This window comes from Myxocyprinus asiaticus, chromosome 47, assembly GCF_019703515.2.
Source record: "Myxocyprinus asiaticus isolate MX2 ecotype Aquarium Trade chromosome 47, UBuf_Myxa_2, whole genome shotgun sequence".
NCBI lineage: Eukaryota > Metazoa > Chordata > Actinopteri > Cypriniformes > Catostomidae > Myxocyprinus > Myxocyprinus asiaticus.
Genome location: NC_059390.1, coordinates 28,959,417 through 28,985,652, shown reverse-complemented (window position 1 = coordinate 28,985,652; position 26,236 = coordinate 28,959,417). Strand labels below are relative to the sequence as shown.

The window sequence follows — 26,236 nt, the reverse complement described above, 5'->3', positions numbered from 1 at the left end:
GTTTTGTGTCCCCAATCGAGCCTTTTTTGGAGCAGACCCAGAGGGAACCACAGGCTCTGCTTTCAGCTTCAAAGGGTTGTGCCCATCAGGGCCGCTTTTGCTGCATGTGCTGATACGCAGATGCCAATGAGGCAGCAGTTATGGGGCTTCTAGTCAGGTGCTGGCTCGAAACAGAGCGAGGGTGAACCGACAGTGATATACTCCGTTTGGGCATAAAGTGTCTCATAGCCTGTGACTGCTGCTGAGTTGTGATGTAACGCTCAGCAAATTTATTCACAGAGCCACCAAAGAGACCGGCTGGAGACACTGGAGCATCCAACAGAGTGGCTTTTTCCTTATCACTAATTTCTGTGAGGGTCAGCCATATATGTCAATCCAGAACTGCCAGGTTGCCAATGGACTTGCTGATGCCCTGCACAGTGACTTTTGTGGCATGCAGCGCTAAGTCTGTAGTGGTGCGGAGCTCTTTGAATATCTCTGGATCGAAGCTGTGCTTGTCCATTTGGAAATGGTGTTTGTGCACCTGTTTTTATAGCGGAGAGTTGCTCAAAAACCATAGCCAATATTAGAATATTGGTGTTATTGTAGAGAGGTTTCAACTAGGTCGTGTAAGAAGGCACTCCCCATATGCGTTAATAAATGCTATGTAAAGTGTATTGAGTCGTAAGGGGCAGGCGATTTAAAAGGAAAAATTATATTTAATCCCTATGCTATGATCCACAGTATGCTAAATTCCTAACTTTTATAATGCATGGATCTCAGGCTGGGAACTATCGAGTTAGTTAGTTAGTTAGTTAGTATGTTTTAATCAATATAAAGATTTCTTTAATGTTATTTTCTTTATTATGTCATTAGTATATCATGTTATCAAGTTTAAATGTTTTGATTTTGAATTCAGTTTTCAGTTATAGGGTCAGAATGCTTCAAAACTGTCTTCTTGAATTCATAATGATTGTAATAAATTATCATTTACAGTTCTCTTATTCAAAAAATATTGTTTTATATTTAATCAGTTTTTCGCAACACATTTCAAATTTTCACATGGCATCAACTGTAGTTTCCTACTGCTATCATTCCACAGAGCCATTTCCATGGAAAATTAATTGCATGAACAATCAATCCTCTGTTCTCCCACCAGCCTTTCTTTAAAATGGGTAATCTCTGGAAAATTATTGGGTGTGACAGGTGTAATAGGTCAGTGTCGTAATTGTAATGCTACAGTAATATTCTGCCACTACATTAATTAATTCATATTAGACACATATTTCTTCTTCATATGTCATTTTATTATTCCACTGTTTTCAGGAGTTATAAAGAGGTATTTTGTCACAAAATGTTTAAGAATAACTCCTGAAAATAATGGAATAATTTAATGATATATGAAGCAGAAATATGTTTGTGACAAGGAGGAGGGCATCGCCGGGCCGAGAGGATGCACGTCTGGTGCTGAGTTGCCCAATTAGTGCCGAAACCAGGGACTGGAGGAAGACGTACTGTCAGAGAGCCCTCGCCACTGACGGAGGATCGCGACGCCGAGGAGAGGTTGGTTCGATGGTACTGGAGCGCTCCGCCAGGGAACGGAGGAGTTGCTGCCGTCTGCCAGGAGGCGGAGGAACCGCTGCCGTCCGCCAAGAGGTGAAATCCGGTGCCATCACCCAGTTGCAGAGGATCAATGGACAGCTGGCTGAGGACTGAATGGCATCGTGGTCGGGAACCGGAGTTTATTTTCTCCTTTTCTTTTCTCTCTCTCTCTCCCTCCCTATCCTCTCTCTCTCTGTCTCTCCCACTCTCTTTTCCAGTTAACAGTTTTTATTGATTCATACAATTGACAAAGAAAAGCAAAACATATATTCACAGAATCAACATTTAAGTCCTCATGGTTGCGTAGTGATTCGCCTCAATCTGGGTGGCGGAGGACAAATCCCAGTTGCCTCCGCGTCTGAGACCGCCAACCCGCGCATCTTATCACGTGGCTTGTTGAGCGCGTTGCCACGGAGACATAGCGCATGCGGAGGCTTCACGCCATCCACGCTCAACTCACCACGCGCCCCACAGAGAACGAACCACATTATAGCGACCACGAGGAGGTTACCCCGTGTGACTTTACCCTCCCTAGCAACCGGACCAATTTGGTTGCTTAGGAATCCTGGCTGGAGTCACTAGCGAACTAGCGAACTCCAGGGGTGGTAGCCAGCGTCTTTTACCACTGAGCTACCCAGGCCCGCTTATCCCCTATATTAATGACCACCCCATCACCTAAAATACAGAGTCTGGGGCAAAATGAAATTTTAGTTCCCAATACGTCACACATAAAACTCTGAACCCTCAACCAAAATTCTTGGATCTTAAAACACCACCATCTTGTGTTGTGCCCCCATCTTCTGATTGGCATCGCCAGCAGGTGGGCGTGTCTTTAAGACCAAGCCTATACAATCTAGTGGGGGTCCAATAGAATCGATGTAAAATCTTAAATAGCATAAGGCTCACCCCTGCATCTCTAGATGTAGACTTGACATTTTTAGAATCTTAGCCCACACTCCAATACCAAGTTTAAATCTTTCTCCCATAATCTCTTGACAGAAGTTGAAGTTCCTTCCCCCAGACTCTGAATTAGCAGGGAGTAATACACTGATGCCTCATGACCTTTTCCAAAGGCAGAAAATCACCACTCCCAGAGTGTCTGCCACTTTAGGGGGGTGTATGCTACTCCCAAAAATAGTACAGGGCAGGTGGCGCAGTTGTAAATATCTAAAGAAATGAGACCTGGGAATCCCAAAATGTTGAACCATATATTCAAAGCATCTCAACACTCCACTCTCATATAGGTCACAGAGCGTATTAACCTCCCTCACAATCCACTCTGTCCAGCAGAAAGGGCAATTATTAATACATAACTTTGGGTTCAGCCATATGCTCGAGGCAACATTTAAATAAATGTCTGAATTAAACATATAATCTGGCCCCTAAGAACCACCTTAAGTGCCTCCCAAGCCACGCCCACAGAGGATACTGAGGACCAATTGGTCTCCATATAGACATTGATTTCAGCCTTTAGCATTTGTTGGAATTCAGGATTTTGCAAGAGGGATACATTAAAGCGCCAACTATATGATTTCCTTTTCTTCATATGTGGCAACACCTCTAAACTCACCAGGGCACTATCTGAGACTAAAATGTTTCCAATTGAGCAATCAACAACAGATGAAATGAGGGACTTAGATATATATAAAAAAAAAATCTATTCTAAAGTAAATCTTATGGATTGATGAAAAAAATGTATAGTCACTACAAGATGGGTTCAAAAGCCTCCAAATATCTGTAAGACCAAGATATTTACACATCCTGTGAAGCGTCAATGTTGTCCTAGGGGGCTTGCACACTTTTGCTTCACTATTATCAAGGACTGAGTCCATCAAAAGATTAAAGTCTCCTCCCAATATTATATCATGAGGGGTGCCAGCAGCTTGCAACATCACTAGAAGATCTACAAAAAAGCCCTGATCATCCACGTTAGGTGCATAAATATTAGCTAAAATAAGACTTTGTCCCTGAATTTCAGCTAAAATAATAATGACTCTTCCTAATTTATCTTTAATCTGTTTGAGACATTTGAATTGTAGATGTTTACTTATCAGTGAGTGACTCTCCTGCTCTTACTCGAGCCAACAATATAAAAAAATGCCCACCCCATATCTTTCCAAATTTTTCAGCTTCCTGCAGAGAAAGGTGCATTTCTTGATGAAACACTATATCATATTTCTTATGCTTAAGAAGAGAAATAACCTTCCTTCTTTTTATGAGGTGCCCAAACCCATTCACATTCCACGTGGAGAGAGACAATCCACTCATATTAACATCTGACATTCTGACATTTAAAAAAAAAATGATTGTATGTCAAAAACAAGATTATAAAGACCACATTCCAACATTAGTGCATCCATCAAAACCCAAACATCCCCAGAACCAAACAAACAGAAAAAAGAAAAACGTGTGCATTAACCCCACGCACGACAGTGCCAACTGCCGCCCATCCCTCCAAACTCAAACAGTCCATGTACGCCTACGAGAACCCTCGGATTTCTCAAGTCCGGTGTTTCTATACACATTTTGTGAGACAGAATTACACAGCAAGTGATAATCTATAAAACAAACTCCAGCCAATAGGCAGAATAAACACAAAAGCGTGTAGATTTGTCCATAAAACTGCCCTGAAGGTGTGTTATTCTACAAAATTAACTCCAACCGCTAGGCGGCACCAGCACAAAAAGAAGGCACAGATTCTTCAAACATTCAAACGAATGTTCAGTGAGCCGGTCCATATGGCTGCAATATGAGTACAAGTAAATCACTTACTCCCTCCAATGACTTTGCAAGAAATACTCCACAAAATAAACTCCAGCTGAGAGGCAGAATAAGCACAAAGAGTGTGTAGATTCATCCACAAAACCATCCCGAAGGTGTGTTACTCTACAAAATAAACTCCAGCCGCTAGGCGAAACCAGCACAAAAATAGCGTGTAGAATTTTCAAATAGTCGAATGTTCAGTGAGCTGGTCCACCCATCTGATCCTTGCATGGCATCACGTGACTCCGACACTTTATGTTCTTAATTATGAGCATGAAATGTGCATTTTATTGAAAAGTATTAATTAATTGAAAAAGTAACCATTTTTTGGTGGGGCATCACAAGGGCTGCCCTCGGGGTCCTTGCAAGGGGAGGACTGGATTTATTAAGCCATTCTGTCAAGCTTTTACACATTGCTTATCATTTCGGAACATTTATTATGACTTTTACCGATGTTGCGCTTCTAAACATCAACAACAGATTGATTTTATTTTTAGACTGCTGTTGCACAATTAAATTAATCTTTTGGCAGCATCTTGTAGGAAGGTGGGGACTCTATTTACCAAGCCAATCATTCATGTTTTATACGTTGCTCAGCATTTTGTCATATTCATTTCTACTTAAATTAGTAAAACATGACAAGAAGACAAAAACAAATGGTAATCCACTGCATTGCTTACGTGTAATGCTGTATCAGAATGGACTGAGTCTTCCTGAACATTATTTTCACAGGTAACTGTTAACATAACTCTAACCCCACCCCCCAAGAAATTATGGAATGCCCCTACCCTCACTTGAGTGAGGGGATTATTCTGCCCCTTTTGCCACTCATTGTGCCCAACAGTACCTGCTAATCTAAGTCACAAAGTCCTTCAGGTACTGGGGAGAATGTCTCTCGCTCACAGGAAACTTTTTTGGTGACTCCACCTCAAGCTGAGGTGATGCCTCCTCGGAACCAGTTGATGTTGTTTGTTCTGGTGTGTGTTAATCTGTGTGTTCTTTATCAGGAGACTTTTTACAGTCCTGACTGCTCGTTCGGCTTCACCATTACACCATTAAGTTCTTGAATGTTGCACATGAAAACTGTGGGCTGGTATCCGTCCTTACAGTCTCTGTAATTCCGTGATGTGTGAATATCGATTAAACTGTTCTACAACAGCCTCCACTGTAGTGGATGTAAGTACTGCAACTGTGAAGAATCGTGAAAAGTAATCTACTATGCTCAGGTGTTGCCTGTTATTGAACTGGAACAGGTCAGCACGAGTTTTATCTGGAAACTCTGATGGCGGTAGTGTTTCTTTTAAGTTTATTCATTCTTTTACACTTGTCACAGTTCACAAACATCTTCTCCAATTGAGAACTCAAACCATGGCCACCATACAGACTGTTTTGCTCTCTCTTTGCATTTTGCAATCCCTAGGTGACCCATGTGCAATTTGTCTAGGATGTCAGCTCTCAGTGTTTGTGGTATCACTAACCTGTTACCTTTGAGGAGCAGGATATTCTGCACTGTGAATTCTCCAGCAAATTGCCGGTATGGTAGAACGTTTTTGTCAATTGAGAATTTATCTGGCCACTCTTCAGTACAGTACTTTTTTTTTTTTTTATCTGTGCAAGTATTTCATCTTTGCACTGCTGTCTCTGAATTTCTGTTTTTTCTCAGTTGCAAGTAAACTTGATATCACCAAATCCACATACAGATTTGTTTCTTCTTATGCATACTTATCACCTGTTCCTTCCACAGGGGTGCGTGACAACACATCAGTCGATGCTAAATCTCATTAACCTCATACATAACCTCTGGATTCTGGGAGTGAGCTCATTCAGGTCCTTTGTGCCCAGCAGAGGAACAGGAGGTTTGTGGTCTGTTTCTATGTGTAATGTGATGCCAATAAAGTATTCAAAGAATCGCTCACATTCCCATGTGGTGGCAAGTGCCTCTTTTGCCATTTGCATTTCAAAATGTTTGCACTGTATTGCTCAAAGCTCTCGATGCATAAGCAACTGGTTTCACCTGGCAATTTTCCTATTTTTGTAGGAAAACCACTCCCAGACCACAAGAAGAAGCATCTGCGGACACAAATGTGTGGCAAAAAGCACAACCAAACATTGACGCACACACACAGCTCCATGTGCATCTCTCTCTCCCTCTCTCTCTCTCTCTCTCCCTAACTGGCTAGAAATGTCAGCACCATAATGTATCTGTGAACATGTAAATCTCAATTGGGCAGGGCAATACAATTATGGCAGGTATAACAACGGCCCTGCCAAAATTATACAGCCCCCTGGTAAACTGTTCTCTTTGATGGTAGAATCTCAAACTTTTCAGGACACAACCTCCATAGCTAGAAATGTCAGCACCATAAGTTTAATGAACCTGTGAACTTGTAAAGCTGAGTTGGGAAGGGCAATATTATTACAACAGGTGTAACAATGGCCCTGTCTAAATTATATTGCCCTCCTGGTAAACAGTTCCCATTGAGGCTGCTTTTCAGGACAATGTGATTTACCTGTGATTTTGGAAGGTGTATCCAAAAAAAAGTTCTGTCCTGTTAAACATCCTGTTAAAGTTAATTGCTATTGATATAACAATTGATATGCCATGGCACGGTGAAATGTACTGGGAGCAGAGATGAGAATAAACTATGTACAAAAATAAGCAAAACTACAGTATACTTATTGCACATCTGATTACATTGCACTTAATAGAGTAGTAAAACATACATATTGCACAAGGGGTATAAATGTAAAGTATTGAGTAAAATTATAATATACTTCAGCAGGATCAGGGTCTACCTCTCTATCTTTTTTGAGAATATGTGCGAGTATGCCATCTTCAGACATTGACTGCACTCATTTCTAATGCCCTCAGATAATCCCTTCCATTGTCAGATTTGTCAACATCCCTTAGTGTCTATCTCTAACAATATGTTTCTTTTTGTCTTATGTAGGCTATTGTTCTATATACATACAGTATGTTTTATAAATGTACTTTAGTACATGTATTTAAATTGCAGTGTAAAACAGAATAAAGCCGCTTATAATAGACAACTTTATTAATGTTGTTCATATTTAGGTGTCGATATAGCTGATGTTACATTAAAATGACTGGAAATAATGACATACAGTGCATCCGGAAAGTATTCACAGCGCTTCACTTTTTCCACATTTTGTTATGTTACAGCCTTATTCCAAAATTGATTAAATTCATTATTTTCCTCAAAATTCTACAAACAATACCCCATAATGACAACGTGAAAGAAGTTTGTTTGAAATCTTAGCAAATTTATTTAAAAAAAAAAAAAAAAACGGAAAAAAAAAACAAAACACATGTACATAAGTATTCACAGCCTTTGCTCAATACTTTCTTGAAGCACCTTTGGCACCAATTACAGCCTCAAGTCTTTTTGAGTATGATGCTACAAGCTTGGCACACCTATTTTTGGGCAGTTTCTCCCATTCTTCTTTGCAGGACCTCTCAAGCTCCATCAGGTTGAATGGGGAGCGTCGATGCACAGCCAATTTCAGATCTCTCCAGAGATGTTCAATCGGGTTCAAGTCTGGGCTCTGGCTGGGCCACTCAAGGACATTCACAGAGTTGTCCCATAGCCACTCCTTTGTTATCTTGGCTGTGTGCTTAGGGTCATTGTCCTGTTGGAAGATGAACCTTCACTCCAGTCTGAGGTCCAGAGCGCTCTGGAGCAGGTTTTCATCAAGGATGTCTCTGTACATTGCTGCATTCATCTTTCCCTCGATCCTGACTAGTCTCCCAGTTCCTGCAGCTGAAAAACATCCCCACAGCATGATGCTGCCACCACCATGCTTCACTGTAGGGATGGTATTGGCCAGGTGATGAGCGGTGCCTGGTTTCCTCCAGACATGACGCTTGCCATTCAGGCCAAAGAGTTCAATCTTTGTTTCATCAGACCAGAGAATTTTGTTTCTCATGGTCTGAGAGTCCTTCAGTTGCCTCTTGGCAAACTCCAGGCAGGCTGTCATGTGCCTTTTACTGAGGAGTGGCTTCCGTCTGGCCACTCTACCATACAGGCCTGATTGGTGGAGTGCTGCAGAGATGGTTGTTCTTCTGGAAAGTTCTCCTCTCTCCACAGGAAAACACTGGAGCTCTGTCAGAGTGACCATCGGGTTCTTGGTCACCTCCCTGACTAAGGCCCTTCTCCCCCGATCGCTCAGTTTGGCCAGGCGGCCAGCTCTAGGAAGAGTCTTGGTGGTTCCAAACTTCTTCCATTTACGGATGATGGAGGCCACTGTGCTCATTGGGACCTTCAATGCTGCAGAAAGTTTTCTGTACCCTTCCCCAGATCTGTGCCTCGATACAATCCTGTCTCGGAGGTCTACAGACAATTCCTTGGACTTCATGGCTTGGTTTGTGCTCTGACATGCACTGTTAACTGTGGTACTTTATATAGACAGGTTTGTGCCTTTCCAAATCATGTCCAATCAACTGAATTTACCACAGGTGAACTCCAATCAAGTTGTAGAAACATCTCAAGGATGATCAGTGGAAACAGGATGCACCTGAGCTCAATTTTGAGTGTGATGGCAAAGGCTGTGAATACTTATGTACATGTGATTTTTATTTATTATTATTATTTTTTTTTAATAAATTTTTAATAAACTACTTTCACGTTGTCATTATGGGGTATTGTTTGTAGAATTTTGAGGAAAATAATGAATTTAATCAATTTTGGAATAAGGCTGTAACATAACAAAATGTGGAAAAAGTGAAGCGCTGTGAATACTTTCCGGATGCACTGTAACTGCACGTCGATTTACTTCAACTAGATTTTCACTGTTTTCATCCGTTACACAGGGGAAATTACTTGAATGTTCCGCCCATGTGCAGTAAACTTCACATTCAGATAACACCATTACACACAATGTACCCATTTTTACACAACAAACGCAACATACAACAATGCACACCACACATGTATACAATATATGTACAAATACAAATAGCAACATGAGGCAGCTGAACATTTGATTAAACTGCACAAGTTTAATCAAACAAATTCATTCAATTAATGCTTTTAAATATACTTCAGCAACACTTTGTTGATGTTGTCTTGGTGTTAGTTGTATGGAAAACATTGATTATAATTGGATTTGTAGACAGAAGAGTGCTAAACTCGTTGAACCAGTGTGATCAAATGACGTCATGTGTGTGCACCCGAGGGGCAGTCAGAATCTGGCGCAAATTTCGGCACAAGTAGGGTTGCCACCCATCCCGCAAAATACGGGATCGTCCCGTATTTAAAGATAAAATGATGAATCAATACGGGATGCGATTTGTCCTGTATTTAAGCCGGTCAAATGGCGTCACGGTGAAATCATTCCAGATCGCCAATTTAACATTGATATATGTTGGAAAATGTACCTACGGTGGGTAAGGGACCGTCTGAAAAGTCCACAAATGGTGGTAAAACTGTGGAGTTTTTTCTATATAAATGTTCAATAAGATCAATCAATGTATGAATACAATCATAAAGACAAGTACAGGTGAAGGAAAAAAATAAACAATTAAAATAAATAAAAATTATTAAAAAAATATGCATAAACCATCCGAAATGTAAATAAATAAGATAAAGAAGACAAATAATCGAAAAAATTAAAATAAATATATTTTTAACATATATTTTTAGCATATAAGAAAGCATATACAATTTTTTATTAAGAACACATATTAACTCAATGCATTTATTGCTAAAAATGTGGAGGATGTGGTTAGGGGCCGTGATTCCCCCCCAACACCCCCCCACCCCCCATTTAAGTGTCCCTAATTTAAAAACTTCAAAAGTTGCAACCCTAGGCAGAACACCTGTTTAACGCTCCAAAAATCTGCTTACCTTAACTATAATGCGATGGGTAAATTACATGAAAAGATGGTCAGAGGTGTCGTACAGAGATATTTTTAATGATTTTGTGTTGTCTCTTGGAGTTTCATGCGCACAGAAGCACATCAGTACATCCACTTGAAGGTAGGATCCTGTGTATTTATGAATGCAGTACTCTTGTTTTAAAATCTCCTGCTCTGCTTCCAGTTGTTATGACATCCCCTGAACATTTTAAAAATACTCATGATAGTTTATGACAACTCTATAACCTGTAATTTCACTTTGCTAGCTAATTACATTTCACATCAACAGCATAGATATCTACAGTTGAAGTCAGAAGTTTACCTACACTTAGATTTAAGTCATTAAAACAAATGTTTTAACCACTCCACAGATTTAATATTAGCAAACTATAGTTTTGGCAAGTCGTTTAGGACATCTACTTTGTGAATGACATGAGTAATTTTTCCAACAATTGTTTAAAGACAGATTGTTTCACTTTTAATTGACTATATCACAATTCCAGTGGGTCAGAAGTTTACATACACTAAGTTGACTGTGCCTTTAAGCAGCTTGGCAAATTCCAAAAAAAGATGCCAAGCCTTTTGACAATTAGCCAATTAGCTTCTGATAGTAGGTGTTCTGAATTGGAGGTGTACCTGTGGATGTGTTTTAAGGCCTACCTTCAAACTCAGTGCCTCTTTGCTTGACATCATGGGAAAATCAAAAGAAAAAAAACAATTGTGGACCTCCACAAGTCTAGTTCATCCCTGGGAGCAATTTCCAAATGCCTGAAGGTACCACGTTCATCTGTACAAACAATAGAATGTAAGTATAAACACCATGGAACCACGCAGCCATCATACTGCTCAGGAAGGAGATGCATTCTGTCTCCTAGAGATGAACGTAGTTTGGTGCAAAAAGTGCAAATCAATCCCATAACAACAGCAAAGGACCTTGTGAAGATGCTGGAGGAAACAGGTAGACAAGTATCTATATCCACAGTAAAACAAGTCCTATATCGACATAAACTGAAAGGCTGCTCAGCAAGGAAGAAGCCACTGTTCCAAAACCGCCATTAAAAAGACAGACTACAGTTTGCAAGTGCACATGGGGACAAAGATCTTACTTTTTGGAGAAATGTCCTCTGGTTTGATGAAACGAAATGGCCATAATGACCATCGTAATGTTTGGAGGAAAAAGGGTGAGGATTGCAAGCCGAAGAACACCATCCCAACCGTGAAGCATAGGGGTGGCAGCATTATGTTGTGGGGGTGCTTTGCTGCAGGAGGGACTGGTGCACTCCACAAAATAGATGGCATCATGAGGAAGGAAAATTATGTGGATATATTGTAGTAACATCTCAAGACATCAGCCAGGAAGTTAAAGCTCGGTTGCAAATGGGTCTTCCAAATGGACAATGACCCCAAGCATACATCCAAAGTTGTGGCAAAATTGCTTAAGGACAACAAAGTCAAGGTATTGGAGTGGCCATCACAAAGCCCTGACCTCAGTCCGATAGAAACTTTGTGGGCAGAACTGAAAAAGCGTGTGCGAGCAAACCTGACTCAGTTACACCAGTTCTGTCAAGAGGAATGGGCCAAAATTCCAGCAACTTATTTTGAGAAGCTTGTGGAAGGCTACCCAAAACATTTGACCAAAGTTAAACAATGTATTATTTGAACTTCAATAAAGCTATAATGCATTAAATATAACTGCATTAAAGATGGAACGCCGGGGTCTATCCTTTAAAGACGGTCAACATGCAAGTTTTGCTCCAGCTGCACTTATTCCACAATGAGAGTGCTTCTGTATTTACTTATTTTGTATTTTTGTATTATAATTCTCTCATACTTTGCAATCTACATCACCTGAAGCTGTTTGGAAAGTTTAGAGTGCATCCTCAGTCAGGCGCGAATTGCAGTGCTGCTCTCGCGCATCATCATTAGAGTTTAATGTGATCTCATGTTACGATAAATGAGATCAAATGACTATTTGACAATGAAAATTTTTGTCGACAATTTTTCATTGTCGACATTTCAACCCTACTGTCAATCATGCTTTACACTAGAGCCTTTTTATACATTACAAACCATTAAATAGATTTTTACATTTTCTTAAGCCAATATGAGTGGTGCTTGCGCGTGCAACATGCTGCCATGATGTTAGGATGCTCAAAGTGTTTTTAACGCATTACGCGGTTCCTACAGTATCCTGGGTGGTTGCTAGCCAGAGTCAAAACAGTCCTGTGGCATGGGGGGCGTGGTCATGTGTTGGTCTGCAGGAGAGAGAGAGCGGTAAAGCTCGTCACCTGGTTCATAATTATCTCTAACACCTGTCTCTCATTATAGTGATGGCAGAGGGAGACTTAAAAGGCATGCCAGAGCATCAGAGAGGGGAGAGAATGACCAGAAAGCACAACAGTCAGAGTGTGCTACATTTTTATTACCTTTATGTTTATAAGGACGGTTACCGTCATGTGTGTGAAGAACTGAAAATTAAAGAGCTAACCTTGAACCTGCTTCATTGTCTCCTGACTCCTCCAATGCCCCGAACTAAGGACATTTCCACAAGTCCATTCCCAAGTCTCCATGATATTCTGGTCACTAGAAAAAGGGCAAGTTCCTCCTTCAATGTAAGTCTGTAGGATTAGGCAATGCTACCAAATACTCACAAAGTGTATGTAAACTTTTGACCCACTTGGGAATGTGATGTAAGAAATAAAAGCTGAAATAAATCATTCAGTTATTATTCTGACAATTCACATTCTTAAAAAAAAGTAGTGATCCTAACTGACCTAAGACAGGCAATGTTTTCTACGATTAAATGTCAGGACTTGTGAAAAACTGAGCAGCAAGAGATATATTAGAAGATGTCCACTGCATTGCAAGCCAAATAAAATGATAAAGTTCACTTGCATTGCAGAATAAGTGCTAATAAAAAGTTATGACAAACTCTTCCCATGTGTCCCTCATTGACCTTTTAATAAAATATATATGTGGGCCAGTATGTTGGTTCTTTTCATTCTTAAGCTTTTGATGTTATATAACATTATGACATTTATTTGCTATGCATATCTGTGACATTAGGCATTAAAAACAAAATATCAGTTAAAGTATTTTAGCTGCATAATAATAGTGACAATTCTAGGCCATATTTATAAAAGTGGAAATAGTTAAGCATCCATTTCAACAACCTTTCCGCACTTAAAGGGATAGTTCACCCAAAAATGTAAATTCAGTTATTGTTTACTCACCCCTGTGTTGTTATAACCCTATATGGCTTTCTTTCTTTTTCTTAACACAAAGGGAGAAATTGTGAAAAAAATGCTGTCCTCAGTGATGTCATACAATGGCAGTTTATGGTAACCACCTCTTCAAGTTTCAAAAGAATACAAAAGTATAATTCAGAAGTCTAATAAATTATTCCATGAAACTCATGATTGTTATGAAAGCATATGATAAGGTTTGGAGAAAACAAACCAAAATCTAATGTATCATTTAGTAAAAATGTTCACTGACTGTTGATCTCCTGTGCACGTTCATTAGTCTGCACGCTCGCTTTAGAGCTCATTGCACAAAAGCAACAGTAGTTATGCAGCATGCTCGAGATGGGGCGTTCAAGCGAAAACACGTTTGGTTTCGCTTCAACAGGACCACCAGCGATATATCAGACATGTTTGTATGTTCTGTTCTCTGGTTTGTGTGCAACTATGTTGTGTTTTCTGTTGTTAATATTGCTGGTGGTCCTATTGAAGCAAAACAAAATGAGTTTTCGATTGAACACCCCATCTTGCACATGCTGCATAACTACTGTTGCTCTCTTGCAAAGTATATAGTATATTCTTATGAAACTTCATATATGAGTAGTCTAGGATGTAATCTAATTCAATACATTTTCCTTTTTTTGAGAAGATTGGAAATTTCCAAGTTATTTGCATTTCAATTTAGGAAAAAGCTCATATGACATGAACATTGTCAAGTTTAGAAAGCCATTTTCAATAACCATATAGTATATTGTTATGAAACTTTATATAGCGGTAGTCTAGGATGTAATCTAAGTCACTACGTTTGCCCTTTTTTAAGAAGATTAGAAATGTCCAAGATATTGTCATTCAAATTTAGGTAAACGGTTATATGACGTGAAAATTGTAAAGTTTAGACAGCCATATTTCAATAACCACATATTATGTTCTTATAAAACTTTATATATGAGTAGTCTAGGAGGTAATCTAAGTCACTACATTTGTCCGTTTTTGGGAAGATTGGAAATGTACAAGTTATTTGCATTCAAAGTTAAGAAAATGGTGAAATGATGTGAAAATTGTCAAGTTTAGACAGCCATATTTCAATTACCATATAATGTACTAGAACCAAGAAAAAAGATCATATTAACCCCATTTTATTGTCGTTACATTGGCTATCTGTTAAATTTCGTATTCATTTTAAAATTCTGTTAACTACGTACAAAGCTTTGAATGGTCTAGCTCCGCAGTACTTAAGTGACCTTCTACCATGCTATATTCCATCATGTTCATTGCGATCACAAAATTCTGACTTGTTAATAGTTCCTAGAATATCAAAATCCACAAAAGAAAGGTAGATCATTTTCACATTTGGCTCCTAAACTATGGAATAGTCTCCCTTACACTGTTTGAGATGCAGACACACTCACTCAGTTTAAGTCTAGACTAAAGATTCATCTATTTAGTCAGGCTAACACCTAATTTATCCTTCAACTCACAATTAGGCTGCTTTAGTTAGGTCGGCCGGAACCAGAAACATTGATCATGATCTATAACTTTGCAATAAATTGAATGGCATCTATGCTAATATTATTCTATTTGTTTCCCTGTCTCAACCTCGGGACTCCTGTCCTGAGGTCACCAGAACCAGCTGGATCCAGCTCCATTCCTGCTTCGTGTTGGACTCCATTGCTACGTGTCTCTGAGTGATAACGACTAATAGCAGCCGGTGCCAGCCAAACATCACTTCAGTCTATTACAATGGACTTCACTGGATGAACTGATGCCAACTCCAACCATAAGACATGGGATACCTCATATGCCACTGCCTGAACCTTGGACTTAAGATAGACCTCACCGAAATTACCAGCCGGTTGAACTGCGATGCACCTAACTGATCTCTGCCAGCATCATCTTGGTCTAATGATGGACTATATGCTTTAAATGGAATACATAGACTATCAATTAATTGCCAACAAAACCCTTCATCAGCCAACTAACAAGGACAATGCATCTATGTGAACTTCTGCAGTTAATCCAAGATGGACTTCAAAGATATTAGTCATTAATCTTACAGTTCATACAAAATCTTTGTTTTAAACACTGACCCTTAACACTTACTTAGTGTAATAATTTTAAACCATGACATGCACTATACATAAGTAATATTGGCGTTATATTCATGATGTTAGCCAGAGGGGAACTGGACCCCACAGTGAGCCTGGTTTCTCCCAAGGTTATTTTTCTCAATTAACCAACATCTTATGGAGTTTTGTGTTCTTTGACACAGTCACCTTCGGCTTGATCACTAGGGTTCTAAATACAATTATTATTTAATTACCTATTTTTAAACACAATTCACAATTGTATTTTATCAAACTACACAATGATCACTCTAAGACATTATAGATATTACAGTTTCATTTTCTGTTAAAGCATGATCTTCCGTAAAGCTGCTTTGAAACGATGTGTGTTATGAAAGGCACTATACAAACAAAAATGACTTGACTTGAATATTGTTATGAAACTTTATATTGTGTTAGTCTTGGATGTAATCTAAGTCACTATGTTTGCCCTTTTTTGAGAAGATTGGAAATGTCCAAGTTATTATCTTTGAAAATTGTGCTAATGTATCATATGATATCTCTGCATAGCAAATCTAAGGGGCTTATATTAAAGTCATACAAATATATGTCCATTTCAATTTCAATGTTGAATTTATTTAGAAAGCACATTGGTCAAGAGTTGACCAATGTACAGTACAACCACATATACAGAAATACTACAGAGAGAATTAGATAATAAGACATTAAAATCAACAATAAGACAATGTACACACAAAAACACAATACAAATCAAAGGTTGATTATAAACAGGGCTGGAAATGGGGTGGGGGATGCGGGGGGACTGCGTCCGGGGAGGATTGAAATAAGAGCTGTTATTCGGAGAGTTCTCACTTCTAGTAGTGGAGCAGCAGCTACAAGATCAAAGGCAGATATCGCGTGATTCACGTTCAGGTGCTTTGTCATTAATAAAGTCGATGCAATTTAAATTCTGTTTCTTTTAAATGAAAATAAATATGATGAACAAAACATTCAATGTACCTGTTATTTAATTCCCCCCATAAAACGTGTCTTTCCATAAATGTTTAGTTTAATAAAGACAAGTATATTTCAGAAATATGATACCAATCACATATCCCATACAGAGATTGCACTGTCAGAATGTTGGGAATATTCACATATAATTTATACACATAAAAACATTATATTAGAGATAAAAAAATAAAACATTTTAAAAGAGAACAAAACATCACGGTTGTTTAAGCCAATGCACATTAAGCTGTGTCATCAGCAGGTCATTTCCCATTGTGCCTGCAGTTCGCGCAACTTCAGCGCAGAACGTGCTCATATCAAACAAGCCTAAAAGTTCAACTTGATGCAAATGCAGAGCGATAGCGCGCAGCGACAGCCAATGAGAAAAGACAGTGAAACTCACGTCATCTGTCTCCTGTGAGATAATGGAGCTGAGTGCATGAAAGATGGAGCTGTTGTTGTCATCGATTTCACTGTTCTATATCATGTTTCTGTAACAGCTTACATGGATATAATAAAAAAGTGATGCGTGGAAAACTGTCTCAGAAATTGTCAGCATTCTGAGTGAGTTTGATTGATACGTTGAAAGACTGATTTTTGTGTTGATACAATGCATTGAATATTGATGCAATTTATAAAACTTTCCCGTCCAGAATGCTCATTTTTAGTGGCAAGTAAACTGATTTCTTATCAAATTGGATAATGTACCAGAAATTGGCAAAATTGTTAGTGAGTTTAATTCATCTTGTTCCCTCTCCGATCACTGTCTGGTTCATCTTCTCCCGACCTACAAGCAGAAACTAAAATCAGCTAAGCCTGTAGTAAGGACTGTAAGAGATGGACCAATGAACCATAGCTGGAACTACAAGCCTGCTTTAACTGCACTGATTGGAGTGTTTTTGAAGCTGTAGCCACAGGCCTGGACAAGCTCACAGATACTGTGACATCATATATCAGTTTCTGTGAGGATATGTGCATCCCTACTAGGACATATTTATCATTCAGTAATGATAAACCATGGTTCTCAGACAGCTTCGTCATGCCAAAGAGGATGCTTACAAAGTGGGGATAAAATTTTGTACAACCAGGCCAGGAACACACTGACTAGGGAAATCAGAGTAGCTAAAAGAAGCTACTCTGAAAAGCTGAAAAAACAGTTTTCAGCGAACAATCCTGCATCTGCGTGGAAAGGCCTGAAAAGCATCACCAAGTACAAGACAAATCCCCCTCGCTCTGTAGAGAGTCAACAAATGGCTGATGAACTGAATGTGTTTTACTGCAGGTTTGAAAAGCCCAGTCTCACATCCCTCCCCTGCTCTGATCTTAACTTCACTTCACACACACCAACACCTCCTGGAACCCCCCTCCTCCCCCTCCTGCTACTCAATCTGCACTTATGATCTGTGAGGAGGATGTGTGCCAGGTACTTCGGAAACAAAAGACTAGGAAAATTTCAGGCCCAGACAGTGTTTCACCTGCCTGTCTGAAAGTCTGCACTGACCAACTGGCCCCCATCTTCACACAGATCTTCAATAGATCACTGGAGCAGTGTGAATTTCCCTGCTGCTTCAAATGCTCCACCATCATTCCGGTCCCCAAAAAACCCAAAATCACAGGACTTAATGACTACAAACTTGTCGCTCTCACATCTGTGGTAATGAAGTCGTTTGAGAGACTGGTTTTAGCCTACATGAAGGACATCACTAGACCCCTGCTGGACCCCCTTCAGTTAGCTTGCCGAGCAAATAGGTCTGTGGATGATGCTGTTAATATGGGACTGCATTATATCCTACAACACCTCGACAGACCTGGGACTTATACAAGGATCCTATTTGTGGACTTCAGTTCAGCCTTCAATACCATCATGCTTGATCTTCTCTCAACCAAACTGACCCAGCGCTCCGTGCCCACCCCAATCTGTCAGTGGATCACCAGCTTTCTGACAGATAGGCAGCAGCTAGTGAGACTGGGGAACTCACATCCGGGACCCTCACTATTAGCACTGGTGCTCCTCAGGGATGTGTTCTCTCTCCACTACTCTTCTCCCTGTACACGAATCACTGCACTGCAAAAGACCCCACTGTCAAGCTCCTGAAGTTTGCAGATGACACCAGGTCATCGGCCTCATCTGTGATGGTGACGAGTCTGCATACAGATGGGAGGTTGATCAGCTGGCTGTCTGATGAGGTCACAACAACCTTGAGTTGAACACGCTCAAAACAATGGAGATGATAGTGGACTTCAGGAGAAATCCCCCCACCCCACCACCACCATCCCGAACAGCACTGTGGCAACAGTGGGGTCATTCAGCTTGCTTGGCCCTACAATCTCTCAGGACCTGAAGTGGGACACCCACATAGACTCCATTGTGAAGAAGGCTCAGCAGAGGTTGTACTTCCTTCGCCAGCTGAGGAAGTTCAACCTGCCACCGGAGCTGCTGACACAGTTCTATTCAGCAGTCATTGAGTCTGTCCTGTGTACATCTATAACTGTCTGGTTTGGTTCAGCCACCAAGTCAGACAGAAGGAAACTACAACGGACAGTCAGGACTGCTGAGAGGATTATTGGTCCCCCCCTGCCCACCCTCCAAGACCTGCACATCTCCAGATTGAGGAAACATGCAGGTAGAATCACTCTGCACCCCATACACCCTGCCCATTCCCTCTTTGAACTGTTGCCCTTTGGCCGGCGCTGCAGAGCACTGAGCGCCAGGACATCCAGGCACAAGAACAGTTTTTAACCTCAGGCTATTTTCCTCATGAACAATTAAACTGCATCAGGACTCCCCCATAGTGCAATAATCTAAATACATATCTCATGTACATATGTAAATTCACTCATAATTCAATAACAGTACATACCCCTACCTTGCACATACATTATCACTTGCACATGTTCATACCATTCTGTTATATGTCCTATTATTTGTATGTCTGTTTATACTCTTACCTTGTTTTATATTCTGTGTCTCACTGTAATGTTCTGTGTGCACTTGTTTCTCCTGTTACCAAAAAAAATTCCTTGTGTATGTGAGAACACTTGGCAATAAAGCTCATTCTGATTCTGACAGGATGCATTAAGCACAGCTGTTGTTTATATAAAAGCACTCCCCCCTGCAGAATGTTCATTATTAGAGGCAAAACAAATGATTCCTTGTCAAATAAGACGAATATATTTGTTTTACTGGCAGTTTAGCTTATCTGTGATCTGATTTTCTGAAGCTATGGCCAGTTGTGCAGCCAACCAATACCGTTAGAGCGACAGCAGTAGGAACGCCCACTAGCGACAAGAAATACGAGACTAGCGACATCTAGCGACAAAATCGCTGACAGTGTTAACGGGGCTTCAGGCGGAGCTACACGTGTCGCACCGTCAAAATTTGCTTGGAGCTGGCTGTGTTGTTGTAATGCTGCGTTGAGGCGCTAGAGGTCACTGCAGTCACATACACACCCTGAACATCAGCCGAGCTTACACAGCTGAGGTTGTGTGCATGTGTGTATATGTATATGTATATATATATATACATCGATGAAAACAGTGACAGCAGTCGTGATTAATCAGCCTGTCGTGTGTGATTATGATGACGATGAAGCTCTGCTGAAGCCGAATAAAGCGTAAGGTAAATCATTTCTAATATCGTTCAGATGTGATGCTAAGTGGCTAGCACGCTGGCTAAATCTCATGCACAAACTGACTTTATATTATTAGCCTTTATTTTATCTAATAAATGTTCATTACTTCGTCAAATGGAATGTATTTATACAGTTGTTGGCTGTATCGGTGTTGCTTTCATGTGTCAGTTGATGATTAGCAGCCCAATTGCTGTTAGATTAACATATAATACTGAATAACAACAACTGATTCTGTATACATTTATATTGTTTTTAGTGTCAGTGTGTACTGTCGTTAACTGTCAGATCTCATTTAGCTGTGCTTGCATGAATATATGATTAAAACATGAACAGACTGCTATCATGTCAAATCAGCCTAAATGATGAGATGCACCGCTGCTCTCACTTTAATCATTCCTGACATCATGAACTGATGCATGAGATTTGATCTATATGTGATATCATTCATTCATATGATTATAGAAATGAACAGTTTGCAATGGCTGAAGGTGCTGCTCTGCAACATACATTATATGAGACACTGTGTAAAAGTGCCAGTGTCCGTGCAGTGTACCAATCACAAAACACTACAGAACAATGTGCAATACACAGTACATCTGCTGTGGACAGACTATAGATAGACACAGGAGATTTACAGTGCATGCTGATGGTACAGTTGCATCTGTACTAATACAGTTTGTACTAGGGATGTTACTGAAATGCATGTAAGCATGTTAAATGTTGCATGCGAGCAGTAATACGGCTTCTGAAAGAATGTTTATTAAGCAATGCTGAAGGAAAATAAAAAGTTTATTAAATGATGTACAGTATGTAATAATACTTGTGTGTGTGTGTGTGTGTCTTCTACAGATGTGAGCATTGTCATGGAATATAATGAAAGACTTGCTCGCTTTCGTCAGGGTCTTGTCAATCCATTTGACAGGGGAGAGAATGACAGCAGCTCAGATGAGAAAGATCCTCCCAAACATGGTGAGTGAACGTAATATTAAAGATATGAAAAAATATATATATATATATTTTTACAGCGCCAAATAAACCTTCATAACGGTTATTACTGCTGAGCTGTGGTTATGTTTCCTCTCATCAGTCATTCGTCTGACTGATATTGTGTTATTCTGGGCTCCAGAGAAATACTCCATACTGTACCATATTGTGCAGATGGTAATAGCGCGATGTTTATTATGGCAGCACTGAGTTTTGTAAATAAGCACAATCTAAAATGAGTCTAATTCACATAGAAAGGAGGCGTGTTTACACATAAAGGAATTACATTAACTTAATTTAAATACTGAAGACACAGTACTATTTCAGCGCTGATTGTGCCTGATTAAACTGTATTGTTTGTGGTTAGTGAATAAGAAGCAGGTTTTAATGAATTAGCCCAGAGGTGTGTAAATGTATTGATAGATTGTTGTGCCATTGGTACAGTCAGGGTCATTTCTAGGCATAGGCGGCCTAGGCGGTTACCTATGGCGCCATCTGCTAACTTACCCAACACCGCTACCAACATATTTAGAAAAGCATGATTACATTTCCTTCATGGCTTCCTGAGTACTTCAGTAATGTGGAAAGTATTGTACATCAAGATGGGCATATTGAGCTTGAAATATACTGATTAGTATCGATGATCAATCGATCCTTACATAAAGATATCGATCCTAAGTCTTTAATGATTTGATTATTTATTTCGCTTAACATGTAACACAAATCATAAGCTTTAAAGTAAAAAAAAAAAAAAAAACCTACTTAAAGAACCTACTTTTCCTTCTGCTCATGTAAATATGCACAGAAATGCTGCAAGACATAGATAGATAGACAGAGAAAAATCATTTGGAGTTATTTAACTTGACTAAACAACCACTAGGCTAAATGTGACATTTATTGTAGTAATAGATTTTTGTGATGTTTGATACTTTTAATTATAGAAATGTCAAAATGATTGATTCATGTTCTATAATTTTTAGTAATTATTGAAGAACAAAATAGGAATGATTAGGGCGGATGAAATGCATTTCTAAACAATAGACAGTTATGAAAATATGTGGTTTGTCTAAATATTTTAGTGTTTATCATAGAAAATGATCAGAAAAAATAGTTTTCTAAATGAATAGAGTGGAATACAAATAATGTAAGCCCCAAGAGAGAAATCCCTGTAAGGTTATTGAACATGGACTGAATTTCTCATCCACATTCTGTTTCTACTGTAGCTGTCAGATTGTGAAACTCTTTCTCTTTAAACTTACTGTACAAAACCCCTCCATTAAAGCACCACAGATAAATGTGTTAAAGAACGGTAGTTCTGTCAGGTGATGTCTCAGTAGTTCAGGGATGTGAGACAGCGAACTGAAGCAGATGAAAAAAGCAGTGTCTGTTGTATCACTTCCTGGATCTAGCAGCAAATATACACAGTTGCAAAAAGACACACAGACTCAGTCAGATTGTAGAGCATTTGAAATCCTCAGTATCGAAAAAACATGCTGTGCTGTGACGTTTATGCAGGTAGCCCAATTTATGTATACTTTTTACACATTTTTCTACTTAAAAGTAGTTTTGGAGTTATTATTGAGAGTAGTGAATTGTTCTTTTCATTATTTGAAAAGCTGTGCTACGGTGAACTGAAAATGTACTGTATGTATATTTTGTTTGTTTTCATTAATTTACTTATTTTAAAAAGGTTGTGGATCAATAGATCTGTTTGAATTATTTTAAAATGTTTCTAGAGTCATTTTTATATTGACATGAAAAATACATCATTTGAGCCTCAGTCTCTAGCACACACTTCTTGTTATTTGTGTGTTTCTAAATAACTTGCTGATCAATGGCTGTGTTCTACTACACTAAACGTATGTACTTCACTGGTGATGGGAAATGAAATACTTTTGAGTGTGTAATAAACAATACACCAATATTGGTGTCAAAAAGTTTCATCAGACCTCTTTGACACATACGCTTTGTGCTGGTAAATTATATTGGGAAAAAGTGTGTCGTCCAGGGACTTTAGTCTCACTCTATGTTCATTGTTCAACTTTATTGCACTATAACGGGGTGCACATTAATTATTATTATTTCACATGCTATTTATGAAGGATAATATGCAAATTGGGTCACAGCACATATTTGCTCTATATTTTGCCATTTTTATACCAATAAGTCTTTAGTGGCCTTTTAAACTTTGGCGTTGTTGTTATTATTATTATTAAAAAAAAAATTTCTTTTTTTTACAGTTTGAGGTCTGACCTATCAAATTCAGACTATAAACATGCTTAATAAATAACCATTACCTAACACTTCCTCTTTTCTACAGGCTGCAGTGTGTCCTTTTGACCACTACTTTTCATTTGCATTTTTTGACATAGTATTACCTCTTAGTTTGTGTCTTTTGCTGCCTGATTTTCATGACATAACCAATGCACTGTGTGTGCCTTTGTATAACCCACAGCATACTTCAGTTATTACATTTTACAGTTCCACCTCTGGGTTGTACAATTCAAGCACTGTCTGAACCACAGTTTGAACTCTACTGATGTTAATGATTAAGTGAGTCACACCCGGGTCACAATGACACAGCAGCTAGTGAAGATCTGAGTTCAGTGAGAAACAGTTGATTGAACCAGAAGTGTGTGATGTGAATCAATAATCATGTGTTCACAGAGGTGAGGTCGGAGGTCTTCTCTGAATCCAGAAGTCAGAGTTCAGACCGCACGATGGATCTGGGCTTGGCTGAAGACCACTTCTCTCGACCTGATGTAAGCACTTCACTTGCAATTATTCTACTGTTTAAAAGCATTGAACACTGGTTCTTCATGTATTTGTATTTGTTTTTGAACAAACATCACTGCACACATTGCAATAATTGGATCATTAGATTTTTGAGTTTGCATTCAGAATTATATAGTAATTAAGAAGTCAAGTCATTTTTATTTGTATAGCGCTTTTCACAACACACATCTTTTCAAAGCAGCTTTACAGAAAATCATGCATTAACTAAACATTTAACCATAATATCTATAAAGTCTTAGAGTCATCATTGTGTAATTGTAAATTGTGTATAAAAATAAATAATTAAATAGTTAAATAATAATTGTATTTAGAACCCCAGTGATCAAGCCGAAGGTCACTATGGCAAGGAACACAAAACTCCATAAGATGTTGGTTAATGGAGAAAAATAACCTTGGGAGAAACCAGGCTCACTGTGGGGGCCAGTTCCCCTCTGACTAAACAACACGAATATAACGGCAATGTTAGTTATTTGTGTGTAGTGCAAGTCATGGTTTAAAATTTGTTAACTAAGTAAGTGTTAAGGGTCAGTGCTTAAACAAAGATTTTGTATGAACTGTAAGATTAATGACTAATGTCTTTGAGTCCATCTTGGATTAACTGCAGAAGTTCACATAGATGCACTGTCTGATGAAGGCTTTTGTTGGCAATTAATTGATAGTCTATGTATTCCATTTCAAGAGTGTAGTTCATCAATAAACAAAGGTGATGCAGGCAGAGATCAATGAGGTGCATTGCAGTTCAACCGTTAGGTCATTTCGGTGAGGTTCGGTGGGGTCCATCTTAAGTCCAAGGTTCAGGCAGTGGCATATGAAGTATCCGATGTCTTACAGTTGAAGTTTGCATCAATTCATCCTCTGAAGTCCATCATAAAAGACTGAAGTGATGTCTGGCTAGCACCGGCTGTAGTTTGTCTTCATCACTCAGCGACATGCAGCAGTGGAGTCCGACACCAAGCAGGAACGGAACTGGATCTGGCGGGCTCTGGTAACCTCAGGATATGAATCCCAAGGTTGAGACAGGGAAACAAATAAAATACTATTAGCATAGATGCCATTCAGTTTATTACAGAGTTATAGATCATGATCAATGTTTCTCGTTCCGGCAGACCTAACTAAAGCAGCCTAATTGTGAGTTGATGTATAAATTAGGTGTATGCTTGGCTAAATAGATGAGTCTTTAGTCTAGACTCAAACTGAGTGAGTGTGTCTGCATCTCGAACAGTGTTAGGGAGACTATTCCATAGTTTAGGAGCTAAATAGGAAAATGATCTATTGTGGATTTTGATATTCTAGGAATTATTAACAGGCCAGAGTTTTGTGATCGTAATGAACGTGATGGAATATAGCATGGTAGAAGGTCACTTAAGTACTGTGGAGCTAGACCATTCAAAGATTTGTATGTAATTAACAGAATTTTAAAATGAATATGAAATTTAACAGGTAGCCAATGTAACGACGATTAAATGGGGCTAATATGATCATATTTCTTTGTTCTAGTCAGCAATCTGGCAGCTGCATTTTGAACCATTTGAAGTTTATTTACTGAACTTGCTGGACATCCTCCTAGTAATCCATTACCATAATCTAGTCTTGAGGTCATGAATGCATGAATTACGCATGCTTTATTCCTAACCAATTTACCCACAATAAACACCTAGGATTGTTGTGGTTATTTTTTATGAGTTTGCTAAAATATGCTGACCTGGCAACTTTTACAGACACTATCCTTCCATGCACCACGAAATACCTCTAATTTTGTATTCTTCCACTTGCGCTCCATTTTCCGAGCTGCTCTCTTGAGAGCATGAATTTGATCATTGTACTATGGTGCAGGGCTTTTTTTTTTAATTTTCTTTGATCGAAGGGGGCGACACTATCAAGAGTGCTAGAGAATACTGTATTTATATTTTCTGTTATTACATTAAGTTCTTCTAGACTTTTTGGCATACTGAGTATATGAGACAGTTCTGGAAGATTATTAGTGAAGCTATCTTTAGTGGTTGAAGAATAGTTCTACCTGAATTATAGCATGGTGTAGATTGAGTGGCATTAGCTGATCGCAGCAAACAAGAGAAGAGGTAATGATCTGAGATGTCATTGCTCTGTGGTAGAAAATCAATAGTATCAACATCAACTCCATATGACAGAATTAAATCTAGTGCATGATTATGGCGATGAGTTGGTCCTGTCACATTTTGTCTGACTGCAAGAGAGTTGAGAATATTTAATAAATGCTAATCCCATTGACATTAGAAGTTTTTCTGATAGAGCTTCTAGAGCTTAATA

At 39.1% G+C, this 26,236-nt stretch overlaps 1 protein-coding gene across 9 annotated transcripts in view; it reads left to right on the top strand.

Annotated features, from left to right (window-relative positions):
* Positions 1–19,985: 19,985 nt before the first annotated feature.
* def8 (differentially expressed in FDCP 8 homolog) overlaps positions 19,986–26,236 on the top strand; it is a 33,122-nt gene continuing 26,871 nt past the window's right edge. For 5 of the 9 annotated variants that reach the window (XM_051691603.1, XM_051691601.1, XM_051691600.1 and 2 more), the window contains exons 1-3: positions 19,986–20,157; positions 21,020–21,139; positions 23,822–23,916. In XM_051691603.1, the coding sequence (XP_051547563.1) occupies positions 21,034–21,139; positions 23,822–23,916 (201 nt within the window). In that variant the 5' untranslated portion in view covers positions 19,986–20,157; positions 21,020–21,033. Of the gene's footprint in view, positions 20,158–20,806; positions 20,875–21,019; positions 21,140–22,527; positions 22,670–23,609; positions 23,708–23,821; positions 23,917–26,236 lie in introns of those variants that run through there. The other 4 variants (XM_051691596.1, XM_051691597.1, XM_051691602.1 and 1 more) reach the window with 4 other exon arrangements.